The sequence below is a fragment of the Canis lupus genome, chromosome 21 (assembly GCF_048164855.1).
Source record: "Canis lupus baileyi chromosome 21, mCanLup2.hap1, whole genome shotgun sequence".
NCBI classification, from domain to species: Eukaryota; Metazoa; Chordata; class Mammalia; order Carnivora; family Canidae; genus Canis; species Canis lupus.
Genome location: NC_132858.1, coordinates 662,613 through 689,113, shown reverse-complemented (window position 1 = coordinate 689,113; position 26,501 = coordinate 662,613). Strand labels below are relative to the sequence as shown.

Here is a 26,501-nt window from a genome sequence, read left to right as displayed (position 1 = left end):
TTGGGCTTGTTTAGGGGAGCAAAGCCCAACCTTTTATGGCTGATGGAGTGGCCGTAAGCCACAGTGACACCACACATGTCTCCTGCCATGGATGCAGCAGTGTGCGCCAGTGGGAGCACTTACTAATTCATCCACTCGCTTATTCAACGTGTATTTACTGAGGGTCTACCATGTGTCTGTCATTGGGAGCTGGAGCCCATCCCTCATCTGTACAATGGGGGCAACATTTTCTGCCTTGTGGGGGGTCATGGGGAGACAGTGAGCATATGTAATTAACTAGACCTATTACTCTTGCTCTTATTGGTGGCTTCTGACCAAGAGAGAAGTTGCCTATAGTCCATGAAGACTCCCTTGAGCATGAGTTTTACAAACCATTCGCCTGAGTCTTCATTGAGCCCAGTTTTTAATTTTTATTGTTTGTTTGAAGACATTACCAAGTCTGGCCTCCCCCTCCACGAGCTCACATCGTGCTCCTCTGCCATCCTGAAGGGACTAGGACAGAACCGTGGACATAGAGTAGATCTCACACAGACAGTAGCTGCAGGGTTTGGGGCAAGACTGAGGTCAATGCCGACTCACCCAACCTTCCCTGACTCCCCCAAAGAGAAAGCCCATAGTCCTCGGGCCTCCTACTAGTGCCTGTTGTTCTCTCCACCTGGCACTCATGGGTGGCCAGAGTGGGACCATCTGAGTCTTAAGGACCTCACTCAGAGCCCCCGGGGGCAGAAGGCCACTGCCAACTAGGCTTTTGCGATCGGAAAATAGAATCTACCTTTACTATCCTCAACCGTCCCTCTGGGTGTGGAGGTGGCGGATATTGGTGGTGTTGGCGTGGACTCTCTCCCAGCTGTCTAGAACGCACCTCGGCCCCTTCTTTCGGGGACTGTTCCTCCTCAGCTCAGGGGCCCACGTGGTTGGGTATGAAACTGTCGATCACATCCTTGGCACTGGGGAGGCCACGTGCCCAAGGAGAACCAGTCAGAGTACCCCAGAGCCTGCCCACAGTGGCTGGTCCAGGGTCGGACACAGCCTGACGGGCACCGATCAGAGCCCCCCTGGGTACTCAGCTCCTTTCTAGGGTTTCTTCCTTTCGGTCTGCATCCCTTAAGGCTAGAAAGCCCCGAGGACACATGGAAGACTGAGGAAAGAAACTTGCCAGGAGAAGAGGATCAAAGATGAGGGAAGGGAGAGAAAGAATGAGCTGGCAGCGTTTGATCTCTTGGGTTCCCGAGCCCTTGGACCTGCTCTGATTCCCGCATCCTGGGTCCCCAGTAGCCTTCCAGGCGTTAGTCGCCCTCTTCATTGAGGCCAGCTGGCTTTGGGCTCCTCTCACTCGTGGTCCAGACCAGATTCTGCAGTCCTGCCTGTTTCTGAGGCACCTCCCCGATCCGGAGAGAGGGGCTCCACGGAAAATGAGATCTTTGATTCTCCACGGAGAGCAGGGCTTTACGGAGCCGCAGACAGAGTTCAGGCGGGCACCTGGGCAGGAATGCCCCGAGTGTGTGTGTGTGGGGGGGGGGGGGGGGACGGCGTGGTTGCTTCCCTGAGCAGTCCCAGCATTTACACCGCTGGAGCCAGGCCGATCGTGTCGTTCCCTCGGTTGAAGACGGTAAAATACAACCTCAGGAAGACATCACCCAGGATCCAGGAGTCTGAGACGAACAAGCCGCCTCTGCCCTCATCAAAGTTGCTGTAGCAGGTGCCCTCCTGACCCTGGAGGAGGCAGAAATTTTCACCAGTCAGACTGCGCCCACACCTGCAGCCTCCCCTTCAACAGCCAGTGCCTCCCCGCTTCCTCTCCCTCCTTTCCTTTGAGCCGGTTGGCTCTCCCAGCAACTGAAAAGTGGGTGCCCATCCAGGAGCCAGGACTGCCTGGGTCCTGTGTCTTTCCTGTGACTCACATTCTCGGCTGTTCCCTCCACAGAGACTGCCTTTCCTTCTCTCCTCGCCCCTACCCTCACCCCCTACCCACCCCTTAAGACCGAACTCAGCTCCTCTAGGCAGCCTTCCCAGACCCACGTGGCCCTCCTCTGCCACTCGGCCACATCTGCTATGGTGTGGCTTGGGCCCCAGGGGGCTCCTCCTTCTGGCTGCTACCCCAACATTCCTGCAAGTCCCAGATTTGAGGACCTGGCCCCAGGGTTGGCCCCTCACCTCCCGGATGTAGGCACTGGCTGGCACTGGGTAGTTGACGCCATTGATGGCGAAGACAATGTCGGGTAGGGTGTTGATGGTGCTGCAGTCAATCATGTACTGTCAGAGAAAGGGAGAGAGAAGGTTGGCCCAACTGGCCCTTAGTGTATGGAGAACCCCAGAGGGCCCTGCGGCATGACCTGTCACCTCGCCACTGTAGGACCGCTTGGCATTGATGATCTTCTGGATGTTGAGGACAACACTAGATGGGCCAATCAGCAACGAGGTTCCCGTATCAATAATGGCCTCGCAGCCACCACTGCATGCAATTACCGCTCCGTTCACGGAGATGCTGAGAGACGGAGGATAAAGCAGGTTCCAGGGTCACGCTTGGGGCTCCCTTCACTACCACCCCCTCCCTGGCTGGATCCAGAGCAGCCCTTCAGCTCAGGCCTTCCAGCTGTTTCTCTTTGTTCTGATCATACTGATCTTCTTTGACTTCTTTCAGTCCTTGAATGTCCCAAGCTCTCTGGTGCCTCAGGGCCTTTGCATAGGCCGGTGTCCCTTTCTAGAACCATCCCCACTCCCTTTGTCTGGCTAATTTCTCCTCGTCTTCCAGGTTCCAGCTTCACTGTCACTTTTTAAGGGAAGTCTTATCCCCAGACTAAATCAGCCTCCTCTCTCGGTCACCTCGGCATCCTTATACTCACTTCTGGCACATATCAAGACAGTAATTCATTATTTGTGTGACTTGTTTCATGTACATCTGCCCTGTTAGATGTAAGAGCAATTTCTCTCCTCAGGGCCTCCCTCAAGTGTCCAGCGCATAGCAGGTGCTCAACATGAGTTTGTTGAATGAATGAATGAACCAGTAAGTGAGAGAGGGACAGTGAGAGCTCTGTATCTGGTGTCTGGCTCACTATGGGGTCACAGGGCAGATGCAGGTTCTCCTGCTGCAGGTGCTCAGAATGACAGGAAGAGAGCCACAGGCTGTTCTCCACCAGCTCCCAGCTCACATGCCAGGGCCCTGGCCAGGAAACACCTTATCTAGCTCAGGGGGCAGGACACCAGCTGTGGAAGCTTCCAAAGGACATTTTAAGCTTTTGTGTGCTGGTGTCACACAGAATCACATGAGCTATCGCCTCCTTGTTCTCAGGTAGATTCCCTGCTTTCTGATGCTCTCTGCCGCACTGTATGCTCAGGCCGAGAGGGGGTGGTGGGGCGGCGCCTCATGTGATTTGCTTTCAGACCTCCAGAATGAAGAAGACCCCTCTCCCCGGCTGGGCAGCCTCTCCCTAGGGTGACCAGCCGTCTTGGCTCGCCCAGGACTTTCCCTGTTTTCAAACTGCCTGTCCCGTGTACTAGGAACCCTGTCAGGCTGCTGGACTTCCCCCCATCCCCTTTTCCACCTCCGCCCGCTCCCAGTAGGTGGATGCGCACCTCCACCTGCCCCTCTTGCCAGAGGGAGTTCAGCTTCCCAGGTCTGTAGGGCCTCCACCTCCCCTGTCCTCGTGCACCGAGATTCAGGACTGAGCCCTCAGCTTGGTCAGGGCCTTGTCATGAGGCAGGGGGCTATGTCCGTGTGTCTGCGTGTGTCTGCACGTGTGTGCGTGTGTGAGGATCACCCGGAGCCACCCTCAGGGGGACGAACTCACCTGTCCATGGATAATTGCCAGTAGAAGGGTTTGGATACGGGCACCCAGTTGAGGTCTCCCCTATAGTAGGAGTGGTCCACGTCTCCGAACATCACCACGCTGCCCTCCTCCTCCTTTCTGGGGGCGGGGGGGGGGGGAGGAAGAGCTCACTGGGTGGGCAAGTGATGGGGGAGGGGGCAGGATGCTTTTCCCAAGCTCAGCAAACACACCAGGCACCGTCTAAGGGCACACTCTTCACTTGTGTCCTTCACTCTTCACAGCTTACTTGTTCACATGTCACAAAGTCTTGTGGAGTAGGTGCTCCCCTGCTCTTTACACACAGGGAGGTTGAGGCACGGAGGGGTTAGGGCCTGGCTAGTGGACGGTGAGGCTGAGTTCGAACCTGCACAGTCAGGCAGCAGGGCTGGCTCTGACCACCCCCTCTGCCTGTCCCCTTCGGCCACCAGAGCACTCGGCCATGCAGTTGGAGGGCACGGCAGGCAGCCCGAGAGGTCTGGCCTGTCCTCTTTCAGAAAAGCCTCTTTCAGGAAAGAGCCCCAGGCTTAGCAAGTTCCCAACTCTCTGCTGGGGCCTCCTGTTTTTGTTTTGCATCATTCCTACAAATTAGGGAGCAGGTCCTGGGAGCACGCTAATATGTTAGTGAGGGAGGACACATCTCTGCCCACCCCTCTCCTTCCTTCCACAGCAAATCTAAGGGCAAGTCTTGTTGCCCCTTCCTCCAACACATATCCCGAATATGTCCATTATTCTCCCTCTTCCCTCTACCTCGCTGGACCAAGCTGCCACCCTCTGTTTCCTAAAGAGACTGCTGAAGCCTCTCCCCTGGCCTCCCTGCCTCCACTCCACTGCATCATTTTCCAGGGCACACCCAGAGTGAGCTTTCACAAATGTAAATTGGATCAAGTCTATTCCTGGCCTAATCGCTGCCAGAGGCCTCCACTCCTACACAGAGCAAAACCCCAGAGTAGCCTTGCCCTTGCAATACCAGCCCCCCCCCCCAGCCACCGCCCCCCCATGCTCCATCCCCATTCCCCTCCTCCTGCATTGTTCCAGCCACACTGGCTCCCTTGCTGGTCCTTGGGTGCTCCTTCAGGCCATTGCACAGGTTTTCCTTTCTGCCCGGGACTTTGCCTCTGCAGCCGGGCCCTCTCCCATCACAGAGACTCAGCTCAGAGACAGGCCTTTGCTGTAGCCCCTCTACATCCACACTTATCACTCACTGTCTGTTCTATCACCTTGGCCTGTTGCGGCCACAGAATCGAGTATTATCCAGAGTTATATTTTCCCTTTACTCATGTATTTATTTCTTCCCTGCCTCCTCTGCCTCCTGCCTGTCTCCTTCACCAACACAGAGTAGACACTCAATAAATACTGGTCGAACAAATCTTCTTTGACTGGGGCTAGAATTCTTGAGGCTCAGAGGGGTTCAGCAGCTTGTTTCTGTTCGTGTATATAGCTGAAGTTTGAACTCCGGTCCCTCTAGAGCCTCCACCACACTCTGCCTCCTACACACATCTCTGGGTCAAACTCCACCCTTGGTGAGGAAGGTACAGCCTGTCAAAAGGGTCCTCCTCTACTCTGTGCTTCTCCCCTGCCCCAGACCCTTAACCAGACAGGGGACTTCAGCTCTTCCTGCTACTGAGCCCAGGGACCAGAGATCTGCTGATGACTTGACCACCCACCATGGGGGAGAATCCTACAGGCTGAGATCAGGTCCTGCCACGACGAGCACCTGCCTGGCCAACCTTGTACCAAGCTCTTCTCTGAGCCTGGGTTCTCCCATTGGTCAAATGCGCGACTTGGAAAAAGGGGGCCAGGAAAATCTTCCTGTAGAAGGGGCCAGATCATCATGATTTCAGGAATTGCAGCCTGCATGATATCCATCGTGACTGCTCCCTGCTGCCACTGTAGAGCAATGGCAGCCACAGACAGAATGGGAAGAAACGAGCATGGTGGCATCCCAATAAAGTTTTATTTACAAAAACAGGTGGTGGGCCAGACGTGGCCCCCAGGCCATAGCCTGCTGACCCCTGGTCTCAAGAAACTTCAAGATCAAGTAATCTACAATTTATCATGTAACTTGGAAGCATCTTAAGCTGATTTGGACAAAAGGCTCGTCCAGCCCAGACTTACTTGCTCAAGTAGAAGGCAAAGAGCTCCTGAGCAATGAGACCTTGTTTCCACAGGTTGTCGAAAATGGGGATGGTCCCTTGGAGGCTGAGGCTGGGGTAGGCCAGGCCCAGGATGCCATCGAAAACTGCATATTCCATGAACTTGCCAGGCTCCCTCAGGCTCAGGCCAAATGCCTGAGACTCGTCAACGAGGCCCTCGAACTATAGGAGAAGAGAGGGTTACCAGGGAGAGGGCTAGAAAGTGGGGCTGGGTGGAGGTGGGCAGGCATGTGCCACGAACACCGCAGAGGAAAACCCAGGCATGGTAGTGCCCTCGGGGACCTCCGCTGGCATGAGGTACAGGCTCTGTCTGCGTGGGCTGTGTGGGTTTTAACCAACACTACTCCTCTTGCTGACATCATCCCTTTTTTTACAGGTGGAGAAACAGATGCAGAATGGGGCCAAGTTGTTCACATTTGAAGACAAAAGGAAGAGAGAGGAGGACAGTCTCCTCTTGGGCATTACTCTGATGACAGAAATGGAGCAAATTTATTGCAAATCGTTGTGGATTCTGTGTCCACCAAGGACATAGACATGCTATTATACCACGCAGCCATCAGGGCTCTTATGAAAATTCTGTGTGGGAAATATGCTTGTGTGTGTGTGTGTGTGTGTGTGTGTGTGTGTGTGTGTGTTCAGGCACTTTAGGGGAGGCAGCCCACAGTTTTTATTAGAGCCTCAAAGTCCCCCAAAGGTAAGAACCCATTTCTCAGGGCCCTTCCACTGCTGCAGACTCCACTTTTCTTTTCTTTCCTTTTTTTTTTTTTTTAAGATTTTATTTATTCATGAGAGACACAGAGTGAGAGAGGCAGAGACACAGGCAGGGGGAGAAGCAGGCTCCATGCAGGGAGCCCGACATGGGACTCAATCCCGGGTCTCCAGGATCACACCCTGGGCCGAAGGCAGGCTAAACGGCTGAGCCATCCAGGCTGCCCCGGCCTCTGCTTTTTTGCCTGGAGCCCTCTCTGCCCTCTCCCCCAAAGCATCTTCCAAGGGTATGAGTCCTGCTTCGCATCCCAGTTCTGCCTCTTAGCAGGTGCGTGACCGGAGTGCCTTGGGAAAGGCACTCACTCTCCCCATACCTCGGTGCTTGCATCTGCCTCATGGCAGTAGCAGTGGCTGCCCATTGGGCTGACACAGGCTCAAACAAGTTCTTACAACAAAAGCACCCAGCACCATGCCTGGCACAGTCTGAGAATATAAAAGCAGGTGGTTTTCCGCATTGCTGTCCCTGTTCCCAGCAAAATCAGCCTTGAGCTAATCGAGGGGAAAGAAGCTGCAAATCCTTGGCCCTAAGGTCCACCAGCACGATGACCTGCTCTCTGGGGTAGCTGTTCTAGGAGTCTGTGTGTCAGCTGGAGGGGGGCCGGGGGGAGAGTACTGTCTTCCTAGGGACACAGCCGTGCAGGGCAGGCAGCCAGCTGCTGGGAGGCTTTGGGAAAGACAGGTGCTCCCCCCTGACCCTACATCTGGCCCTATAAGCAGTCACTTATAGGACCAGCCTGCCCTAGCTTTGGGTTTCCACCTTACCCGAATGGTGTCGTAGGCGAGAAATCCTGACATCGTCCCAGAACCGTACTGGAGGTGGATGGGCCGTCCCGAGACCCGGAAGGTGGTGGACAGCAGAGGGTTGAAGACGTTGTGATTAGCTGCAGACACAGGAGGTGAGTGTCAGCATGCCAAGGACAGAGGAAGGGATGGGGGTGCGCGAGAGGGGGTTGGAGGCGCTCACCGCAGGCAGGGCTGGAGCAGTAGATGGACGGCACCCACAGGTCGGACGAGCCCGTGTCAAAGATGACCTTGAACTCCTGTGGGGGCGTCCCAATTCTGATGGTGCCAACGTAGGCTAGCTGCGGGGGCCAAGAAGGGGTGCTGAAGGAGGCCTGGACGAGGCCCTCCCAGTGCCTCTGCCTCTTTTGGGTGTCTCGTGTCTCCTGCAATCAGCTTTCAACCACTGCCCTTAAAGCCTCTACTCAGCTAGTGCCTCTGTTTGAAAAGCTCTTCAGTGTCACCCGTAGCTCACTAAATCCTTCCACCCTCTAAGGCCCAGCTTGAGTGCTTCCCCCTCCAGGCAGCCCTCCTAATATCACTCCAGGCCCCTTCCTCTAAACTCAAAACATAATATCAATACCATGTAGTTGACCCTTTTACATTCATTTACTTATTGCCTGTCTCTCGGGTTGTACTATACATTCTTGGAGAAGAGATGAGACCCCTTGTTAACAATAATGATGATCTTATGTTAGTTTTTTATGGCCTCACACACCGTAGGCACTTAACCTTTTTACTGGTGTCATTCTTGGGGTTGTGGAGGTTGCACTGCCTCTGCCGGGGGGGTCAAACTTGGTTCACAGTGGGTTTTGTCGTTTAAGCAGACACGGCTCCCCTTCAACTATAACTCAGTGATTTGCATTAGTTCAGAAAGAACAAAGTCCCTCAAGCCAAGTGCTGTGGTTCATGGGTGCCCAGTGAAGTATCGCTGGTGCTGAAATGGATATTTACCTGCCACCAGGTCGTTGCCAGACCTGGTTGCCACAGACCAGGAGTTGAGGGTGGGGGTGCCTTCTCCTCTGGGAAGGGTTCCTGTTCCCCCTTGTTTCTGCCTGCAGGAGCCCCAGCCCCAGCATCCCTGCTCACACCTCCAGTCATGTGAACCCCAGCGCTTGGCTGGAGCCCTAGGGTGTGCTCTGTGGAGCCATTCTGCCTACTGCACTTACATCCAGGTAATTCCTCATGGATTCATAATAGACCCCTGTGTCTGGATCTACAGACTCAACAAACTTGTAGGCCAGGTTGTAAGGATGCTTCTCTAGATAATCTTTCAGCTCGTCCTTCTCCCTGAGGTTTTCTCGCATGGACTTGATCCTTGTCAGAGGGATTCTGTAAGCCAGCGTTGGGAAAGAGAAATGAATGAGAGACAGTAATTGCCCGCCCCATGTTACATGTAACTGCCACATCTCACTCTGTAATCCTACCGTGTGTTTTCCAGGCATCTTTATGATATCATCATCAAGACAGGCCACCCAACAGAACGGAAAGACCATGGCAATAAACTTAGGTTTGAATACAGGTTCTGTTGTATGATCTTGGGTAAGCCCTATGCCCTTTCTGTGCCTCTGTCGTTCCTGCAAAAAGGTGGAATGACAATAACTCCCTCACATAGAATGTTTGGGGTGTTAAGCAAAATGATGGCTATCATGCATCTGACCGATAGGAGGTCTCAACAAAGGCAGCCATCCCTCTTGCTGCTGTCATCTCATTGTGTTTTTCTCAAAGAAGCCATGGTGGGGGTGAGGGGAGGTAGAGTGGAAATCATCCTCTCTTTATATGTAGCTGGTGACTTGGCATGGCCACACTGCTTGTTAGAGGCAAAACTGGGCCTATCAGTAGCTCTCTTGATCTTTTTTTCAGGGCTCAACCAGAAGAGAGGGGTTATGGAGGAAGTGAGGAGATGGGGAATAAATTAGAGAAATTAAGAGGACAGAGAAACAGGAAGGACACAAACTAGAAAAACACAGAATTTGCATGCAGAGACATCCAAAGAGACAAAGACAAAGAGATAGATAGATAGGTAGAGATATAGATATGTATATGGAAATGGAGAGAGAGCAGGGAGAGCAGATAGAAGACCTAGAAACAAATGTAGGAGAAATGCTGTTCCTAGACAGGGCCATGCCTACAGTTGCACAGGTTGTGCACTGAACAATTCCAAGGGGTGCCATTTCACATAGTTCATGATATGACTGGCACTCCTGGAGTTGTACAACCCTGCAGGGCTGCCTCAAGACACCTGGACCCCATGGTGCACGTGGTAAGCTACTGATCAATAAATAGATACTTGAACTTTAAGACAGTCTGGGAATGATTATATGCTCTTCTCTACCCATGGTGGAGCAGGAGAATAAGAGGGCAAGAAAGAGTCCAGAAAAAGAGTGGATGCCACCTGAAGTCCCTGTACTTACGTGACTAAGCACTCTGAGAGGGCCACCAGCCCGAGGACCCCAAACCACTTCATGCTTTCTTCTTGGGTTCCGAGCATGCAATGGCCAGCACGAGTTGCTCATTATATGTACTCCGACCTGCCCTAGTTGTCCCCCTGAGGGCCGCTAAGTGGACCTGATAAGTCATATGAACCTCTCTGATAAGATCTCTATCCTCATCAGTGTTTGTGAGGAGGGGATTTAGAAAATTCACAGAATACAGAGATTTTTATTATGATCTCTTTCTTGGGGCTTGACTGGAACAAACAAACAAACAAACAAACAATCCCAAACCGTAAGTTCTAACAAAGAGTGGGTAGACTCTTCCTATCTTGGAGATAAAGGTGCTGCTAATAATGTCCTAAAAATAAGTGCCAGGTGCTACGCTTGGGTTTGCTGATCTGGTGTAGTCCCCCCAGGCCTGTGAGGCATGTGTTGCTGTCCTCATTTGGAGAGGAGATTGCCAGGAGGAAGGGAGGTCAAGTGTCGCTGTGAAGACACCGAGTACAGCACACTGGCATACAGATGATTTTAGGTGGTGGGATGGCACAGACCAGGGGCATTCATGATGCCAGTCGGCTCCAAAGATCCAGTTAGAGCAGTATTACACTTACATAATTTTAATGTTAGAAGAAATGTGATGCATGCGTCCAAGAGACCTGTTATTCACACAACAAACATTTGTTGAGAACTCACTGTGTGCTGGGTCTGGGCTGGATGTCAAAAAGTCAAAGTCAAATATGACACAAGTGGTCCTTGGGGCACCTGGCTGGCTCCGTCAGAAGAGCATGCAACTCCTGATCTCGGGAGGTTGTAAGTTCGATCCCCATGTTAGGTGTAGAGATTACCAAAAAAATACATCAACACATTTTTTAAAGATTTTATTTATTCATTCATGAGAGACAGAGATAAATAGATGGATATATAGAGACAGAGAGAGATGCAGAGACACAGGCAGAAGGAGAAACAGGCTCCATGCAGGGATCCCAATGTAGGACTCGATCCCGGGACTCCAGGACCATGCCCTGGGCCGAAGGCAGGTGCCAAACTGCTGAAGCCACCCAAGGATCCCCTAAACAAATACATTTAAGGGACGCCTTGGTGGCTCAGTGGTTGAGTGTCTGCCTTCTGCTCAGGTTGTGATCCTGGGGTCCTGGGATTGAATCCTGCATCAGGCTCCCTGCATGGAGCCTGCTTTTCCCTCTGCCTGTGTCTCTGCCTCTCTCTCTGTGTGTGTCTCTCATGAATAAACAAATAAATAAAATCTTAAAAAAAAAAAAAGACACTAGCAGTCCTTGCCATTGGGAAGCTTAGGGCAGGGCTCAAGAACTCATGGTCCAGGAGGTGAGGGAGATGAATGGAAAGGCTGGATGGGCAGCATGGGCAAAGGGCAGCACGTGCCTGTGACAGGGAGGCAGCCTCTACCCTGTTCCCATCAGAGTTGCCATGTCTGGCTGTTGATGCCAGACTGGCCAAGTTTTCAAGAGATGTCAGAAGTCTGGATGCTTATGTGAAATCCTTATTTTCAAATGTAAGCAACTACTTTCTTAAAAAACAACAAAACAGACCCATAATAAACAGTGTGAGCCAAACCTCAAGCAGCTGTGGGCTGGATTCAACATGTAGGCTGTACAGGTTTTTATTTCTAGCCTAGGGGCAAGAGTACAGTGCAGACTAAGAGGATGTTCAATTCATGTTGGTTGGATGAGTAAGAGACTGAATGCATCCTAGCCATGTGAGTTTTCTGTGCATTTGTAAAGAAACACCAACCAGCGTCAAATCAACCAACAGACTTACCATTAACCTTCATTTGCTGAGCACCTGACATAACTCCCCAAAAGGATCCAAGGCTTGAAACACTTTTTCTGCCAAACCAAACACACAAAGGAATAAGCTTGTCAATCAAAGAAGGTGAAAAAGAAAAAAAAAAGACTTACCTACAGCTTCTGCTTAGCCTGAGGTGTATGAAGCTACCCATTAAGCTGGTATGATTCCAGCCAAAGTAAAGAGAATGGGAATTTTACAGCTCTTTCCAAGACTGCTGGGGACCTGGTGCTCCTCTGTGAGTTCTCTCTAGGTCTGAGTCTTGAGTAGAACAATGGGAGGTGGGCCTGGTGCCCAGGCTGGGTGGTATAGAAGGAGTGGGGGCACTGCATCTTACCCCTCAACTCTCCACATTGCTGCAATTTAGTTTTGGTGGCCCAGACTTACGGAAGGGATTTGATAGCACCTAGCAAATGACACACATGTGCCCTTTTTAACTTTTTTTTTAAAGATTTTATTTATTTATTCATGAGAGACAGAGAGAGAGAGGGGCAGAGACACAGGCAGAGGCAGAAGCAGGCTCCATGCAAGGGACCAGGACCCCGGGATCATGCCCTGAGCGGAAGGCAGATGGTCAACCACTGAGCCACCCAGGCGTCCCACACATGCTCTTTTTAAATGTAGCGATTCTACTTCTAGGCTTTGAATCCAAAGATATGTTGGCAAAAACATAAAACTACTGTTAAACAATTCAACCCCATATATTTTTAAGATCTAATTGGCTTTAGTGTACAGTGCAGGAATCAGCCAGCATCTTATCTAGCAAATAGAGGGGAACTCCTGAGTTGTACAAAATGGAAAGAATTCATAGAAGTAGGGTTGGGCAAGAGAGTTACCAGCAAAAGAAATTGTTCCAGGTGAGGCCGCTTTCCCTTGGGGGGAAAACCAAGCTGTCTTATCATACAGATCACCTGGTCTTCCTTTAGGGGATGGAGAGGGCCCATTTGTTAATCAGAAAATTCCTGACTGACTCGTTAAGATTACATTTCTAGGGGAGGTTGAAACTACAGTTAGATTATGTATTAAAGCTACCATTGGGGACTTGGCCTAAGTGATGCCATTTTGGGCCTGTGATTCTTTTTTTTATAAAATGTATGTACCAGCTCTGCACTGCAACGTTATTTGCAAAAGCAAAGACTTAGCAGCATGCCCGAAGTGACAGTCAACTGGGGATGTCAATCAGATAAGCTACAGAGCAGGTCTCACTACTGGGTATAATGCAGATGGAAAAAAGAAGGGGATAGTTGAGATCTCCAGGGTATATTTGTTTAAAAAAAAAGAGGGGGCGGAACAGAACAGTATTTATAGCTTGCTGCTTTTACATACACAGACATGCATACTCTTTTTTTTTTTTTTTTTTTAAGAATCTGTTTATTTATTTGACAGAGAGAGAGAGAGGGAGGGAGGGAGAGAGAGCACAAGCAGGGGGAGGTGCAGAGGGAGAGGGAGAAGCAGATTCTCCCTGGAGCAGGGAGCCCAATGTGGGGCTCCATCCCAGGACCCCATACCATGATCTGAACGGAAGGCAGATGCTTAATTGACTGAGCCACCCAGGTCCCCCAAGACATGCATACTTTTAATAAGAATCAGTGGAAAGAGAAACCCAAAACTAATAAGACTAGTTATTAATAGGGCAAGGTAGGGATAGAAGTGAGATTTTTCTTGTTTTATAGTTTGACTCTGCAACCAGGTAAATGTTTTACAGAACCCATCAATCAGAAAGACATCTCTCAGAATTGAGAACAAACTAAACAAATGAACCCAATGGTTATCAAGTTGGTGACATAGCCACACAGAGCACAACATTACCTCAGATGGCTTAATTTTTTAAAAAAGATTTTATTTACTTATTTGACAGAGAGAGAAAGAGAGAGAGAGGGAGGGAGGGAAGGAGAGAGAGCACAAGCAGGGGGAGCAGCAGAGGGAGAGGGAGAAGGCTCCCCACTGAGCAGGGAGCCTGACCTCAGGCTCATCCCAGGTCCCTGGGATCATGCCCCAAGCTGAAGGCAGACACTTAACCAACTGAGCCACCGAGGTGCCCCTCAAGTGGCTTTAACTTTTTTTTTAATATTCTAATTATTTATTCATGAGAAACAGAGAGAGAGAGGCAGAGACACAGGCAGAGGGAGAGGCAGACTCCTCGCAGGGAGGCTGATGTGGGACTCGATCCCAGGACCCCGGGATCATGACCTGAGCCAAAGGCAGATGCTCAATCACTGAGCCACCCAGGGGCCCCTCAAGTGGCTTTAAAATGCGGAATTTTAACTCTACATTCACTGGGGGGTACTTTCTAAGGATAATCAATAAGGACAGCAAGGAAAAAAACCAAAGAAATCTGGAACTGCATCTAGTAACCTTATTGTTGGTGATGTTGCCACTGTTATTTTGAAACCCTGAAGTTAGAGGTCAAAGCCAGTGGGGTAATTAATTTTGCAAATATTGTCCTGATGCAAGACTTTCAGCGGAAGAAAAAAGAGATGTAAGTCCACGACAAAAAAGTTGAAGTAAAACCCCGTCATCTACAAACTTGAATTGGAAGTCTAAGTTTGTACTAATTCATTATTTTTCTGTTTCTAACAAAATATGTATAGTTGACCTGAGAATAATGTGGGGTTTAGGGCTGCTGACCCCCTCCCCCATGGTGCTAAGAATCCGCATATAACTTTTGACTCCCCTGTAACTTAACTACTAGCAGCCTACTGTTGACCAGAAGCCTTACCAATAACATACAAAGTCGATTAACACATATTTTGTATGCCATGTATATTATATATTATATACTGTATTCTCACAATAAAGTGAGCTAGAGAAAAGAAAATGTTATTAAAAAGTTCATAAAGATGGAAGAGCACATTTACAGCACTGCACCGTATGTACTACAAGGATGCCGTGTGTAAGTGGACCTGTACAGCTCAGACCTGTGCTACTCACGAGTTGGCCGTATCTCCTGGCTCTGGCAGCCAAAAAGCCTAGAAGTCATGATAAATGTGATAGCAGAGAGTATCTGGAGGCCCAGCTTGTGGCCTCTAGATACCATTTACCACTAGAGGATCAGGGATTCTTGAAGAGATGACTGATTCCAGGGCTGGGTGGAGAAATGCATAGGGTGAGCCTAGCACGTCTTGAAAGTCCAGAAAGTTGGGAGCCTCCAAAGATCACTGGAGTCCTATCTAAAGGCTCAGGAATCAGTAGGAAGAAGCTTCCACTGGCCAAGTGTGGGACATTTTGAGCATCACATCAACTCAAAAGAAACAAACTAAATATACAAAGAAGCCATGAGTTCCATGTAATATCATGTAACATCTACTTTGTCACCATAGGGGATTGCTAGGGCACTGCCTTATTCTGAACATTGATAGAGAAAGGGAAATAATGGTTAATATTTATGCTATTTTTGTCTGAGTGAAGTATATTCCAGGTAACTAAAAATAATGCTGAAGGAAAGTTCTTCTTTATTGAAGAATTCCAGAATTAAATTCAGAAGGAATGGTAGAATGAGGAAATCATTCCTTTGCAGTTCCTAATAAAACAAAGGATCTAGGAGAAAAGCATCAGTGGATATTGGGACCATAAGACAAGAGGTTCAAGGGGGAAGTCCAACAGATAAAGTCGATAACATCTGATGAACCCCAGCATCTATCAGTGATGTGCCTACTGAAATAATGTAGTAAGAGACCCATGGAACTGTCTACGAAGTATTCCAATAAAAAATTTTCAACCCAAGTCTGAATCTGACTGTCAGTCTTTAGGAAGTATGTAGATAAAGGGACAAGGGAAGCAATCATTTAAACCCAATACTTAGGACATTCTATAAGATAATTGACCCCCCACCCACTCCCTGTTTTTAAAGGTTTATTTATTTATTTATTTATTTATTTATTTATTTATTTATTTATTTTAGAGAGAAAGAGAGGGGGGGTAGGGCAGAGGGAGAGAAGCAGTCTTCTGGTTGAGCATGGAGCTCAACATGGGGTTCAAGCTCACGACCCTGAAATCATGACCTGAGCCGAAATCAAGAGTTGGTTGCTGGGACACCTGGATGGCTCAGCAGTTGAGCATCTGCCTTCAGCTCAGGGTGTGATCCCAGAGTTATGGGATCGAGTCCCACATCAGGCTCCCCGCATGGAGCCCGCTTCTCCCTCTGCCTATGTCTCTGCCTTTCTGTGTCTCTCATGAATAAATAAATTAAAAAAAAAAAAGAAAGCAGAAAACTAAAAAAAAAAGACTTGGTTGCTTAATTATCTGAGCCACCCAGGTGCGTCTCACTCCCACTTTTTAAACAAAGCATAAGAAGGGGTAAGACTTTTATGTATTCAAAATCTTAAAGACAACAACCAAATGCAATACATGCGTACATCTTTAGATCCTGATCCCTAATTCAAATCAATAAACTGTTAAAAGGCATTTTGAGAGAATTAGGGAAACTCCTAAATTTCCACAGACAGGACATTAGATGACATTAAAGCTATTGGTAATTTTGTTTGGGATAAAATAGCATTGTGGTTACATATATTTTAAAAATCCTTCACTCTGGACACCTAGGTGGCTCTGCGGGTGAGCCTTTGGCTCAGGTCGTGATCCCAGGGTCCTGGGTCTGAGACCTGCATAGAGTTCTCCGCAGGGAGCCTGCTTCTCCCTCTGCCTATGTCTCTGCCTCTCTCTGTGTGTCTCTCATGAGTAAATAAATAAAATTTTTTAAAAAATTAAAAAAAATCTACCTCTTGGAGGTGTACAATAAAGTCTTAAAATGAGATGGTAATCTGTGCCTTAAAATGCACCAGTAAAAATGAGTAACAAAAAATTTTTAAAATGAGCTAAATAAAGATAAAACAAAGATTTGCATAATTGCTATGGACTGAGTTGTGTCTCCCTCCTTGTCCCCCAAATTCATATGCTGAAGCTTAACTCCCAATACGATGGTATTCGGAGGTGGGTTGGTTGGGAAGTAGTTAGGTTTAGCTGAGGCCATGAAGATGGGCCCTCATGATGGGATTAGACCTTTAAAGAAGAGACTCCAGAGAGCTTTCCTCAATCCCGCCACCATGGGAGGGCACAGTGAGAAGGGGGCTGTCTGCAAGCCAGGAAGGGGGCTCTGATCAGGTCTAGCCTCTGGTCTGTGGTCTTTCATTATGGCGGCCTGGGCTAGAGAGTAGTGTTGTAATTTTTTATGCCAAGTGATGGTACATGGGGTTCATGACACTATCCTTTTTCACTTTTGTGAGGTTTGAAATATTTTGTGTAATAAGTTTTAGAAACTTGCATTCTGGGGCCCCTGGGTGGCTCAGTGACTGAGCGTCTGCCTTGGGCTCAGGTCATGATCCTGGGGGCCTGGGATGGAGTCTTGCATCAGGCTCGCTGCAGGGAGCCTGCTCCTCCCTCTGCCTGTGTCTCTGCCTCTCTGTGTCTCTCATGAATAAATAAATAAGATCTTAAAAAAAAAACTTGCAATTTGAAATTTCTGCCTTTAGTGTTACTCCAAGAACACTAAGCCTAAGAAGAGCAGACCTGGATTGGACCTCTCTGACTGAGTCACTGGGAGCCTCCTCTGCTCATCCCCTCGGCTCTTCCCCTGAGAACTACCCCCTGCCCGCCCCTCCTTGAGACTTTGAGGAGCCATGTCAGGGCCTGGATGTGGAAAGGATGAGGACTTTTTTAGGAAAAACCATCTGGACACCCCCCTCCCTGGATTCTTCTTCTTTAGGGCCATGGGCAGGGTGACAGATGGGCCTGGGTAGGGAGGGAGTCAAGGGGGGTGGTGGTGGTGGGGTGGGGGGATGGAAGTGGAGGGAGATTTGGAAGGGAAGTGGGGAAGGAGTAACAGAGAGGGGTCGGCTTGGGCGGGACCCCAGAGGGACTCCAGTAAATGATGGAGGTGGCATCTTGCCTGCTGGAATTCCTGCTCCAAACGTGGAGGCGATAAGAGCCATAGTCACTGCTAGTGAGCTGTAAGAGGGATAACCATAGCCGGTGGCCCTCCAATTACTGCTCGCTGTCGGCATCATCTCAAGCTGGACAGCAAAAGGGCAGGTCATCCCAAGCATTTAAAATATTGTCTGATTTCTCTGACCTTCCTGTCTTGTCTTGTACCCAGAGTCCTTTTATTGGTATTTATTCCTTTAGGAGAGGTGATTCATCGGCCTAACCTGTGTTTCTGCTGAAGGAATCCACAACCTTTCCGTCAATAACTTCTGCCTTTTAACTACCTGATCTCAGCCCATTCCAAGGGGTAGAATGTTCCGCAGGAGAGAGCCCAGGGGTCCTCCAGTTCATGGGTGGGAGTTAGATGGCATCTGGTCTGTCACACCCCACCCCAAGTTCAGGGAAGACATGGCCAGGCAATCTGATCCCTCGATATGGCCTCAGCAACATGCCCGTCCTGAGCAGCATGCACCCCTCGGCCACTTGTCACGCTAATCAGCGTGGGCATGCAGTCTGGACCATCTGCTGTCCTAAAACGAGTCCAATCCACTCATCCTAGAATGAAGCAACTGGAGCCAGGGAGTGTCACTTACCAAAGGTTGCCAAAAGGTAAAATATTGAAGTGTTGGGACTCGAGGCCTCTGGTCCTCAGGCTGGGAGAGCACTGAGCCGGGACAGCTCAGAGAAGGCTCAGTGGCATCCACTGCTGCCAGCCCCCATGGGTGACTCGCAGAGGCCCGCAGGTGCCAGGGCTGGAAGTGCTTCCCCTCCTTCTCAACCCTGGCCTGCTTCTGTCACCAGACCTGCTTCTTGGGACAGCAGAAAAGTGATGTTGAGAGATGTCTCTCCCGGGTGCCAGGCACAGAGGGCACAGCCCCAGCTGGAGGCGGCAGGAGACAGGAAGCTGTCCTACAGCTGTCCTACAGACGGCACCTGACTCATGCCCAGCTCCGTAGAGCCACGGCTCCTCGTTCACGCAACACCGACCCTGCCAGATCACAAGGACTGGCCTGAATGTAGGGCAACGAACCATTTCTCTCAGCCTTTGGCAACTTAGACCTCGGGTCTTATTCATTCTTCAGGGACTATGTGGCTGAGTCTGAGGCTCTGACAAGCCTGTGTTCAGGGGACTTGTCTGATGCTCAGGAAAGACCTCGGAGCTTTGAGGGCCCTGACTGATGAAATCGACTGCTGGTGAGCTGAGTTCCAGCCACCAGGCCTCCAGATCAGGTACCGACGCCGATGCCCTGTGGCCCCCTTAGGAGAAGGAAACGGAGGGACCAGATTCGGCTGAGGGAGCGGCCACCTCAGGCGGCTCTATGATCACATAGGGGAAGATTAGACAAGAGTGTTTACTTTCCTCTGGGCCCTATCGGCATGCTGGAGGTTCCACCCAGGAGGACAAGCAGACTGAGAGTCTTTGGTGGTGGCAGTAACGTTCCCTGCATCCCCGGAGATAACCAGCTTAGCCACCCAGCCTGGTGCCTCGAGTCAACTTGGCAGCACCGCCCTGGTCTTCCTGCCTCGGTCCGCGGCAGCTCCCGAGGTTCTGGAGATGAAGGTGATGGCTCGTTGCTGGTAACTCACAAGTGAAGGATGTGACAAGGAGGTTATGCTGGGTGGCCTGTGGCCGAGACATCTCCTGGTGGGTGCTGGTATGTCCAGGTGTGGAAAGGAGACCAGAGGTGGAAACATGGCCAGTTATGGAATTTGGTTACCTAGGGCTTCTGCAATTGCTCTTCTGTGGTTTGGAATGTTTTTCTCCCAGCCCTTTGCACAGCTGGCTCCTTCTCCCCATTTCGGCCCTTGTGTCCACAGTCCCCTCCTCAGTGAGGCCTTCTGTGGCTGCTCCAGCCTCCCAGGGAAAGAGCCTGAAGACTCAAGTACTCCCTTGAGGAGCTATGGCTAGCAGTGAGTAGTAGAGTCACGATTTGAACCCAGGTCTGCTTGACTGCAAATTCCATGCTCTTGACCACTCTGCTGCCAAATACTGCTGGGCTTGGGGGTCAGGAAACAATGCAGGGGGCGCAATAGGAGGGGAGGGATGGGAAATGGACGGCATAATTTTAGATATGTTAGAGACTCTTCTTTTAGTGAACACTACTTTTTTTTTTTTTTTTTTAAAGAGGGAGAGAGAGCTCAGGTGAGAGCAGGGGGAGAGGAGCACAGAAGGGGAGGGAGAGAGAGAGATAATCTTAAGTAGAATCCACGCGCAATGGCATTGCCTGACACAGGGCTTGATCCCACTACCCTGAGATCTTGACCTGAGCCAAAATCAAGAATCAGACGCATATGGGATCCCTGGGTGGCGCAGCGGTTTGGCGCCTGCCTTTGGCCCAGGGCGCGATCCTGGAGACCCGGGATCGAATCCCACGTCGGGCTCCCTGCATGGAGCCTGCTTCTCCCTCTGCCTGGGTCTCTGCCTCTCTCTCTCTCTCTCTGTGACTATCATAAATAAATAAAAATTAAAAAAAAAAAAACGAAAAAAAAAAAACGAAAAAAAAAAAAAAAAAGAATCAGACGCATAACCAATTATGCCAACCAGGCGCCCTCAGGGAATGCTTCTTGAAGGTACCCTAAGCCAAGTCCATAAAATGCTCGCTGTGTGGAGAGGAGCCTGGTAGGTGGGGACAGAGTGCAGACTGTACCTTGGACACAGTTGACAGGCCCAGGGGAAGGTAGCCTGAAGTCCAGTCCATAATCTGTCACCGAGCCGTGCCCTGGGGAGCTCATCCACTGGAAGGGCCAGCTTTTTCTGAGTGGGCTGACAGTGCCCCTTCTGGTCCAGAAGTGTGACCAGATTATAAAGGAGGCATTCTCCAGGCATCCTAGGAAGAAGATGCCTAATGCTGTGCAGGGGTCCCGGGCGGGCTGTCCCAAAATGTGCCACTTTGGCCTATTGATTATTTTAGTATTTTATTTTAAAAGATTTATTTATTTAGAGTGTGAGCAGGGGGAGGAGCAGAGGGAGAGAGAGGATCTCAAGTAGGCCCCACACTCAGTGAGGAGCTGGACATGAGGCTAGATTTCATGACCCTGAGATCTTGACTTGAGCTGAAACCAAGAGTCAGATGCTTAACCTACTGAGCCACCCAGGCACCCTAGCATATTATTTTAAATAGAAATTACTTAAGAGACAGTCTGTACAAGAAGGACACTCAGATTCTCCTCTGTCCCCATAAAAGCAGAAAAATAAATTTCCCTTGTGAAAGGTACCCTCCCTGCTCTAGGAGACCCTTATCTCCAGAGATGGGAAATTTAGATCCGAGAAGGATATATAGATGATCCTTGTTACTTTTTACTAATTCGCCCCAGTCCAAGCTCTGTTTAGAATTTCTAATCGAGCCTCCCAAGGTTGTTTTCTTTGTCCTGTCTATTCCTCACAGATTTATTGTCTCTTTGTCTAAAAAGTATAAAAACTGCCTGGCATGGTCATTTCTTTGTATCTCAATTTCATAATTTGGCTTCTGAGGGCATGTAATAAAATTTTTGGTTTTTTTCTCCAGTAAATCTGTCTCATGTCAATTGAATCTTAGTCCAGCTAGAAGACCTTAAGGGTAGAGAAGAATTTTTCCTTTTCTTCAGTTGCTTTGGGTGGAAAGTTAGGAAGGCTTCCTTGCACAGGTGGCAACTGTGCTCAGTCTCAGTGGATCAGAGGATTTTGCTGAGTGGGCATGGGGAGCAGAGAATGTCACTCAAAGAGGGCAGTCCTGCCATCCCAGTAAGCTCAAGGGATGGTCGGTTGCCTGGCAAGGTGGAATTGCAACAGTCATAGGCCCAACTGGCACATTATATCAGTCAGAAAGGGCAGCAATAAGCAACATTCAACTTAAAAATAATGTTTCTTGGGTGCCTGGGTGTCTCAGTTGGTTAGCATCTCATCTTCTCTCTTGCTATCTCTGTCTGTCTCTCAAGTAAGTAAGTAAGTAAGTAAATAAATAAGTAAATAAATAAATAAATAAATAAAATCTTTAAAAAATAATTTTAAAAAACCCTGTTTCTTTCTTGGTCTTTTGTCTGTCCATGACAGGTCATGTATATGGGGCTGTGATTGGAGATGTTGCCACTCAGGGATGCAGACAGATGGAGACGTCACCACCTGTAGTGCCACTGGTTGCCATGGTGGGGGCAGGACATGTGCCAGCTTGTACACAGGCCATCATAAAGTTCACCAGGAGTGACATGTGCCTCTACTGCTCAAATTTCATAGGTCTGAACAAGTCACATGGCCACACTGAATTTCAAGGAGTGTAATCCAGCATGCATTTAGAAGGAAGTCTAGAAAAATCCGGAGGACAGCACCAATGATACAAGGGATAATGTGGAAAGGGAAAGCAAAGACCATGTCATGGGTGGGCCCTGAACACCATGTTCAAGAGCGTGGAATGTATCCCTGGAGATGGGGAGCGCTGTGTAGGTGAGTGAGGTGACAGACTGTGGAGCATGAAGGAGGCCAGACCCCAGAGAAGGCTGCAAGAGAAGAAAGAGTTTAAGAGGAAGGGAGTGGATAAGACAGAGCAGGGGGGCTGTGGAGGTGGGTGGGGGAGCAAGCAGACAGGTCTCGGGAGGGGGGCGGTGAGGGAGGGTGCCAGGGAGGAGGGAGAGGGCACAGAGGTCCCAGAGGGCCATTTACCCTGGGAAGTCAGGGTTTCCTCGAGGTGGAAAGACCACCCTCAAATCTAAAAGGTTTTTGCCGGGGTATCCCTGAGTGGCTCAGCGGTTTGGCGCCTGCCTTTGGCCCAGGGCGTGATCCTGGAGTCCTGGGATCGAGTCCCGCATTGGGCTCCCGACATGGAGCCTGCTCCCTCCCCCCCCATAAATAAATAAATAAATCTTTAAAAAAAAATAAAAGGTTTTTGCCAACACGAAGGACTAGCCTTACTCTACCGCAAATTTTCACAGTGGAACAGGACCACATTTAAACTGTGGGAAGGCAGATTTAACCTGAATTTTGTAACAACTTCTGTTATCTTCTTGTTCTTGAACTATTTGCCAAGCACTCTGCACAGAAAGGAGTGTGTGTATAATATTTGGAAATGTTAATCTCCTTCCTGTTCTTACCGCAGCAGGAGAGTAAGCATGACAGCTTTGCTGAGCACTAGAGCTACCCTGCAGAAAACTGGCCCCTTGGCCAGCTCAGTTGGGAGGTGAAGTTCAGTGGGTGCACCCACTGGGGCGGGTGGGCTCAGGGGCAGGTGCGGGGATGGAAAACGGGAAGAAGCTCTCCTGGGTGACACAGGGGTGGTGGCTTCCATGCACGGCCAAAGCTGGCTCTCTCCCACTCAGCTCTGCAGGAAGGGGCAGTAATTGTAGGTAGGTGGGTGCTGAGCATGTGGCCTTCAGAGGAGCTGGTGGGACCCCTGAGGACCGGCCCTTGTCCCTGCCGGGGCCCTGGGAGGGGCACCTGTGTGACCTGCCCAGAGACAGAGGGCATTGGCATGTCACTGTACATAGCTGGGGGAGCTCTGGCTTAAGAGTGACCCTCATGGGGGATCCCTGGGTGGCTCAGCGGTTTGGCGCCTGCCTTTGGCCCAGGGCGCGATCCTGGAGTCCCAGGATCGGGTCCCACGTCGGGCTCCCGGCATGGAGCCTGTCTCTGCCTCTCTCTCTCTCTCTCTCTCTATGTCTATCATAAATAAATAAATCTTAAAAAAAAAAAAAAAAAAAGAGTGACCCTCATGTTGTCTGGACCCCAACCTAATTTTTTCCTGGCACCACAGTAGTATGCAAATCTCACTGGGTTCTGTGGAGGAGGAGGAAGAGTGGCCTGGAAGGAAGGGAAGATTGCACGTGAGTTAGAGAAGTGGGAGTATGTGACCTTGCTTACCAAAGGAGAGGGAGGGGGATCCCTGGGTGGCTCAGCAGTTGATGCCTGCCTTCGGCCCGGGGTGTGATCCTGGAGACCCGGGATCGAGTCCCACATCAGGCTCCCTGCATGGAGCCTGCTTCTCCCTCTGCCTGTGTCTCCGCCTCTCTCTCTCTCTCTCTCTCTCTCTCTCTCTCTCTCGTCTCTCTCATGATTAAATAAATTAAAAAAAAAAAAAAAAAAAGGAGAGGGAGCAGAGCGGAGCATTTAAGAACACAGTGCTGGAGCCAGATGGACTGGGTTCACATCCTAGCTTGGTCTTTAGTAGCTGTGTGAACTTGGACAACTCACTTCCTCTCTCTGGGCCTCATGTTTACCATATTTATTATTTATTATTTATTTATTTTTTAAAGTAGGCTCTACGCCCATCATGGGGCTCAAACTCAGGACCCTGAGATCAAGAGTCTCTTGCTCTACCCAGCCAGGTACCCCTCACTATCTTTAAAGAAGGAATAATAGCAGAACCTCATGCATTTGTATGCATAGGGTGCTTCAAATCTTGGTAGGTGCTATGTAAATATTACACAAAGTTGATCATGTAGTTTGGACCTAGATTTATTCCTGTTACACTGCTGTACGTGGGAAGCCTGTCTGGGATTTAGGGGTTAAGAAGGAGCTGAGTCTTAGCGCAATGTCATGATTGAGGGGCCATTTGGTTCCATCTCTAGCTTTATAGGTCAAGGCCCAGAGAACAGAAAGGACTAGGCCACGGTCACCTTGGACCAATGCCACTGAATTACAAAGCAACTGGAGCTCAGAGGCATTGTGAGGCCCACGTCTGAGGCCCAAGTCAGCCTCTCACTAGCTGCTCGGTGTTGGGCTCTGTGGGACTATCCAGCCTGGGATGAATGGGAAGCTGCCTGACTGCCCTCTGGTGGGGTCTGCCTGGGGCCTGCTGCCTGGAAGAGAGGCTGTCCTTTCATTCTGACACCAGCTGGCCCTAGGGCCTGGGGAGCTGTGGTTGACTGGGACCTTACCATGGCCCATCCCAAAGCCTGTGAAGATGTGAGTGTGGGGAGCTGCGGTGGGACTCAAGGCTTCACGTTTCTGGGGGCCCAGGCTGGAGACTGAGCCTGGCTTATTTTGCTGAGCACTTCATAACTGCATCGGCAATCACAGCACACCCTCCTTCTTGCTCTTAAAAAACTGGCATGTATGTGTGTGTAAATGAGTAAGCATGTGTATGAATGTGGGGTGTGTGGACATTTAAATGCTGAGGTGATATGTGCTCCTGCTCAGCTTATGGTTCTTCCCTGGTTCACCAGAATGTCTTACTCTAGAGGCTAGAAGAGGCTCTCCCCCTTGAGCCACGCTGGCCAGAGCAGAGGTGGTACAGGATGCCTGGACATTATCTGAGGTTGCATTTTCCCTGGCTTTGGCATGCTTTTATTTCTAGCTGTACCTGTGACTTGTCTTTGGAGGATCTACTACTACAGCCCTAGGGTCACAAGGCAGCAATCAGGCGGCCGAGGAGCTTGTGGCAGTGTGAGAGCCCAGCTCCCTGGCCTTGGGTTGGGCAATTTTCAAGGCAGGATTTACTTTCCAGGGTTCCCTCTGGGAGCAGGCTAGAGCTTCCCTCTGCAGGACTTGCGCAGAATCACACCCAGACTTGGCTTGGTCCCTTCCCTATTCTGCTTCTCCTGTCCCTTACTGGTTTCTCGAAGAGCAACTTTGAAATAAACCTCCCCTACATGAAACCTCATCTTTTGGGCTACTTCTGGGGAAGCTGACCTAAGAAGATGTAAGATCGTTTTCTTTTTCAGGCAACCCGAGGGCAGGGATTTCACTTGACTCTTTCATAAGTCCATGGAAGGAGATACGGTTTCTAAAATATTTTATTTATTTATATGAGAGAGAGAGTGTGTGTGTGCACATGCTCAAGCTGGTGGGGGTGGGGAGAGCAGAGGGGAGGGAGGGGGAAGAAAGAATCTGAAGCAGACTCCATGCTCAGCACGGAGCCTGATGCAGGGCTCCATCTCACAACCAAGAGACTGTGAACTGAGCTGAAACCAAGAGTCAGATGCTTAACTTACTGAGCTACCCAGGCACCCTGGGAGATATGGTTTCCATTCTCCACACTCTAATTGTCAAAACAAGGCTAACACATGGATTGGGTATTAGGTTGTAGGCTCACCTTCTGTAACCAAAGCCTAAATAACCGAGGGTTAAATAAAATACAATTTCATCTCTCTCATGTAATAATACTCCAGGTGGTTCCCCAGTGATGGGGGGGGGGGGGGACCCAAATTCTTTCTCACTGCTTTGCCATCTTCAACATGTGATATTCATCTCTTGGTCTAATGTGGTTGCTCTAGCTCCTGTCATTAAATCTGTATTCCACCTAGCAGGAAGTAGAGAAGGGGAGCAGGATATACCCCATTTCTTAAAGAACATAGCCAGTAATTGTAAATATTATTTCTACTCATAGCTCATTGGCTCTAATGAAGTCACTGGAGTACTTTTAGGTAAAATAGAGGCTAGGAAATATACTCTTTAGCTGAGTGGCCCTAGGCTAGGGGTTTGATTCCTAAGGGAAGAACGAAACAATTAACATCTGTTATGCTCTCCTCATTCAGTGCAGATAAACTGTTACTCTTTGAAGACATAACAACCCCCAGATCTCAGTGGGTCAACACAACTAAGGTTCATTGCTCATTCCCACCTGACACGGGTTAGCAGGGGACTGCTTGTCAGTCACGTGGGGAGAGAAGCTGATGGATGTGCCCTCTTGATGCAAGAGAAATGGATGCACAGCAAATTGGACCCCGATTTGTGAAGGCTTCTACCCGGAAGTGACATCCAGTAACCTCTGTGCAGGTTGCAGGGACCAAAGTAAATTGCATCGTCACAGTAACTTGGGGCAGGGGCTCGAGAGGGGTGGGGAAGCCTGATCCAGCTAGGTTTAGGACAAGTAGTAATGGTCCTCACCTTCATTCATGTGCCTATACTTTAC

At 49.7% G+C, this 26,501-nt stretch overlaps 1 protein-coding gene across 5 annotated transcripts in view; it reads right to left on the bottom strand.

Moving 5' to 3' along the window:
• Positions 1-390: 390 nt before the first annotated feature.
• LOC140612229 (pepsin F-like) overlaps positions 391-26,501 on the bottom strand; it is a 30,250-nt gene continuing 4,139 nt past the window's right edge. For 2 of the 5 annotated variants that reach the window (XM_072789352.1, XM_072789351.1), the window contains exons 2-10: positions 11,737-11,804; positions 8,677-8,839; positions 7,692-7,809; positions 7,490-7,608; positions 5,922-6,121; positions 3,789-3,905; positions 2,341-2,485; positions 2,155-2,253; positions 391-1,713 (exon numbers count right to left, since the gene is read on the bottom strand). In XM_072789352.1, the coding sequence (XP_072645453.1) occupies positions 1,561-1,713; positions 2,155-2,253; positions 2,341-2,485; positions 3,789-3,905; positions 5,922-6,121; positions 7,490-7,608; positions 7,692-7,809; positions 8,677-8,814 (1,089 nt within the window). In that variant the 5' untranslated portion in view covers positions 8,815-8,839; positions 11,737-11,804 and the 3' untranslated portion in view covers positions 391-1,560. Of the gene's footprint in view, positions 1,714-2,154; positions 2,254-2,340; positions 2,486-3,788; positions 3,906-5,921; positions 6,122-7,489; positions 7,609-7,691; positions 7,810-8,461; positions 8,644-8,676; positions 8,840-9,921; positions 9,990-11,736; positions 11,805-18,275; positions 25,341-26,501 lie in introns of those variants that run through there. The other 3 variants (XM_072789350.1, XM_072789353.1, XM_072789349.1) reach the window with 3 other exon arrangements.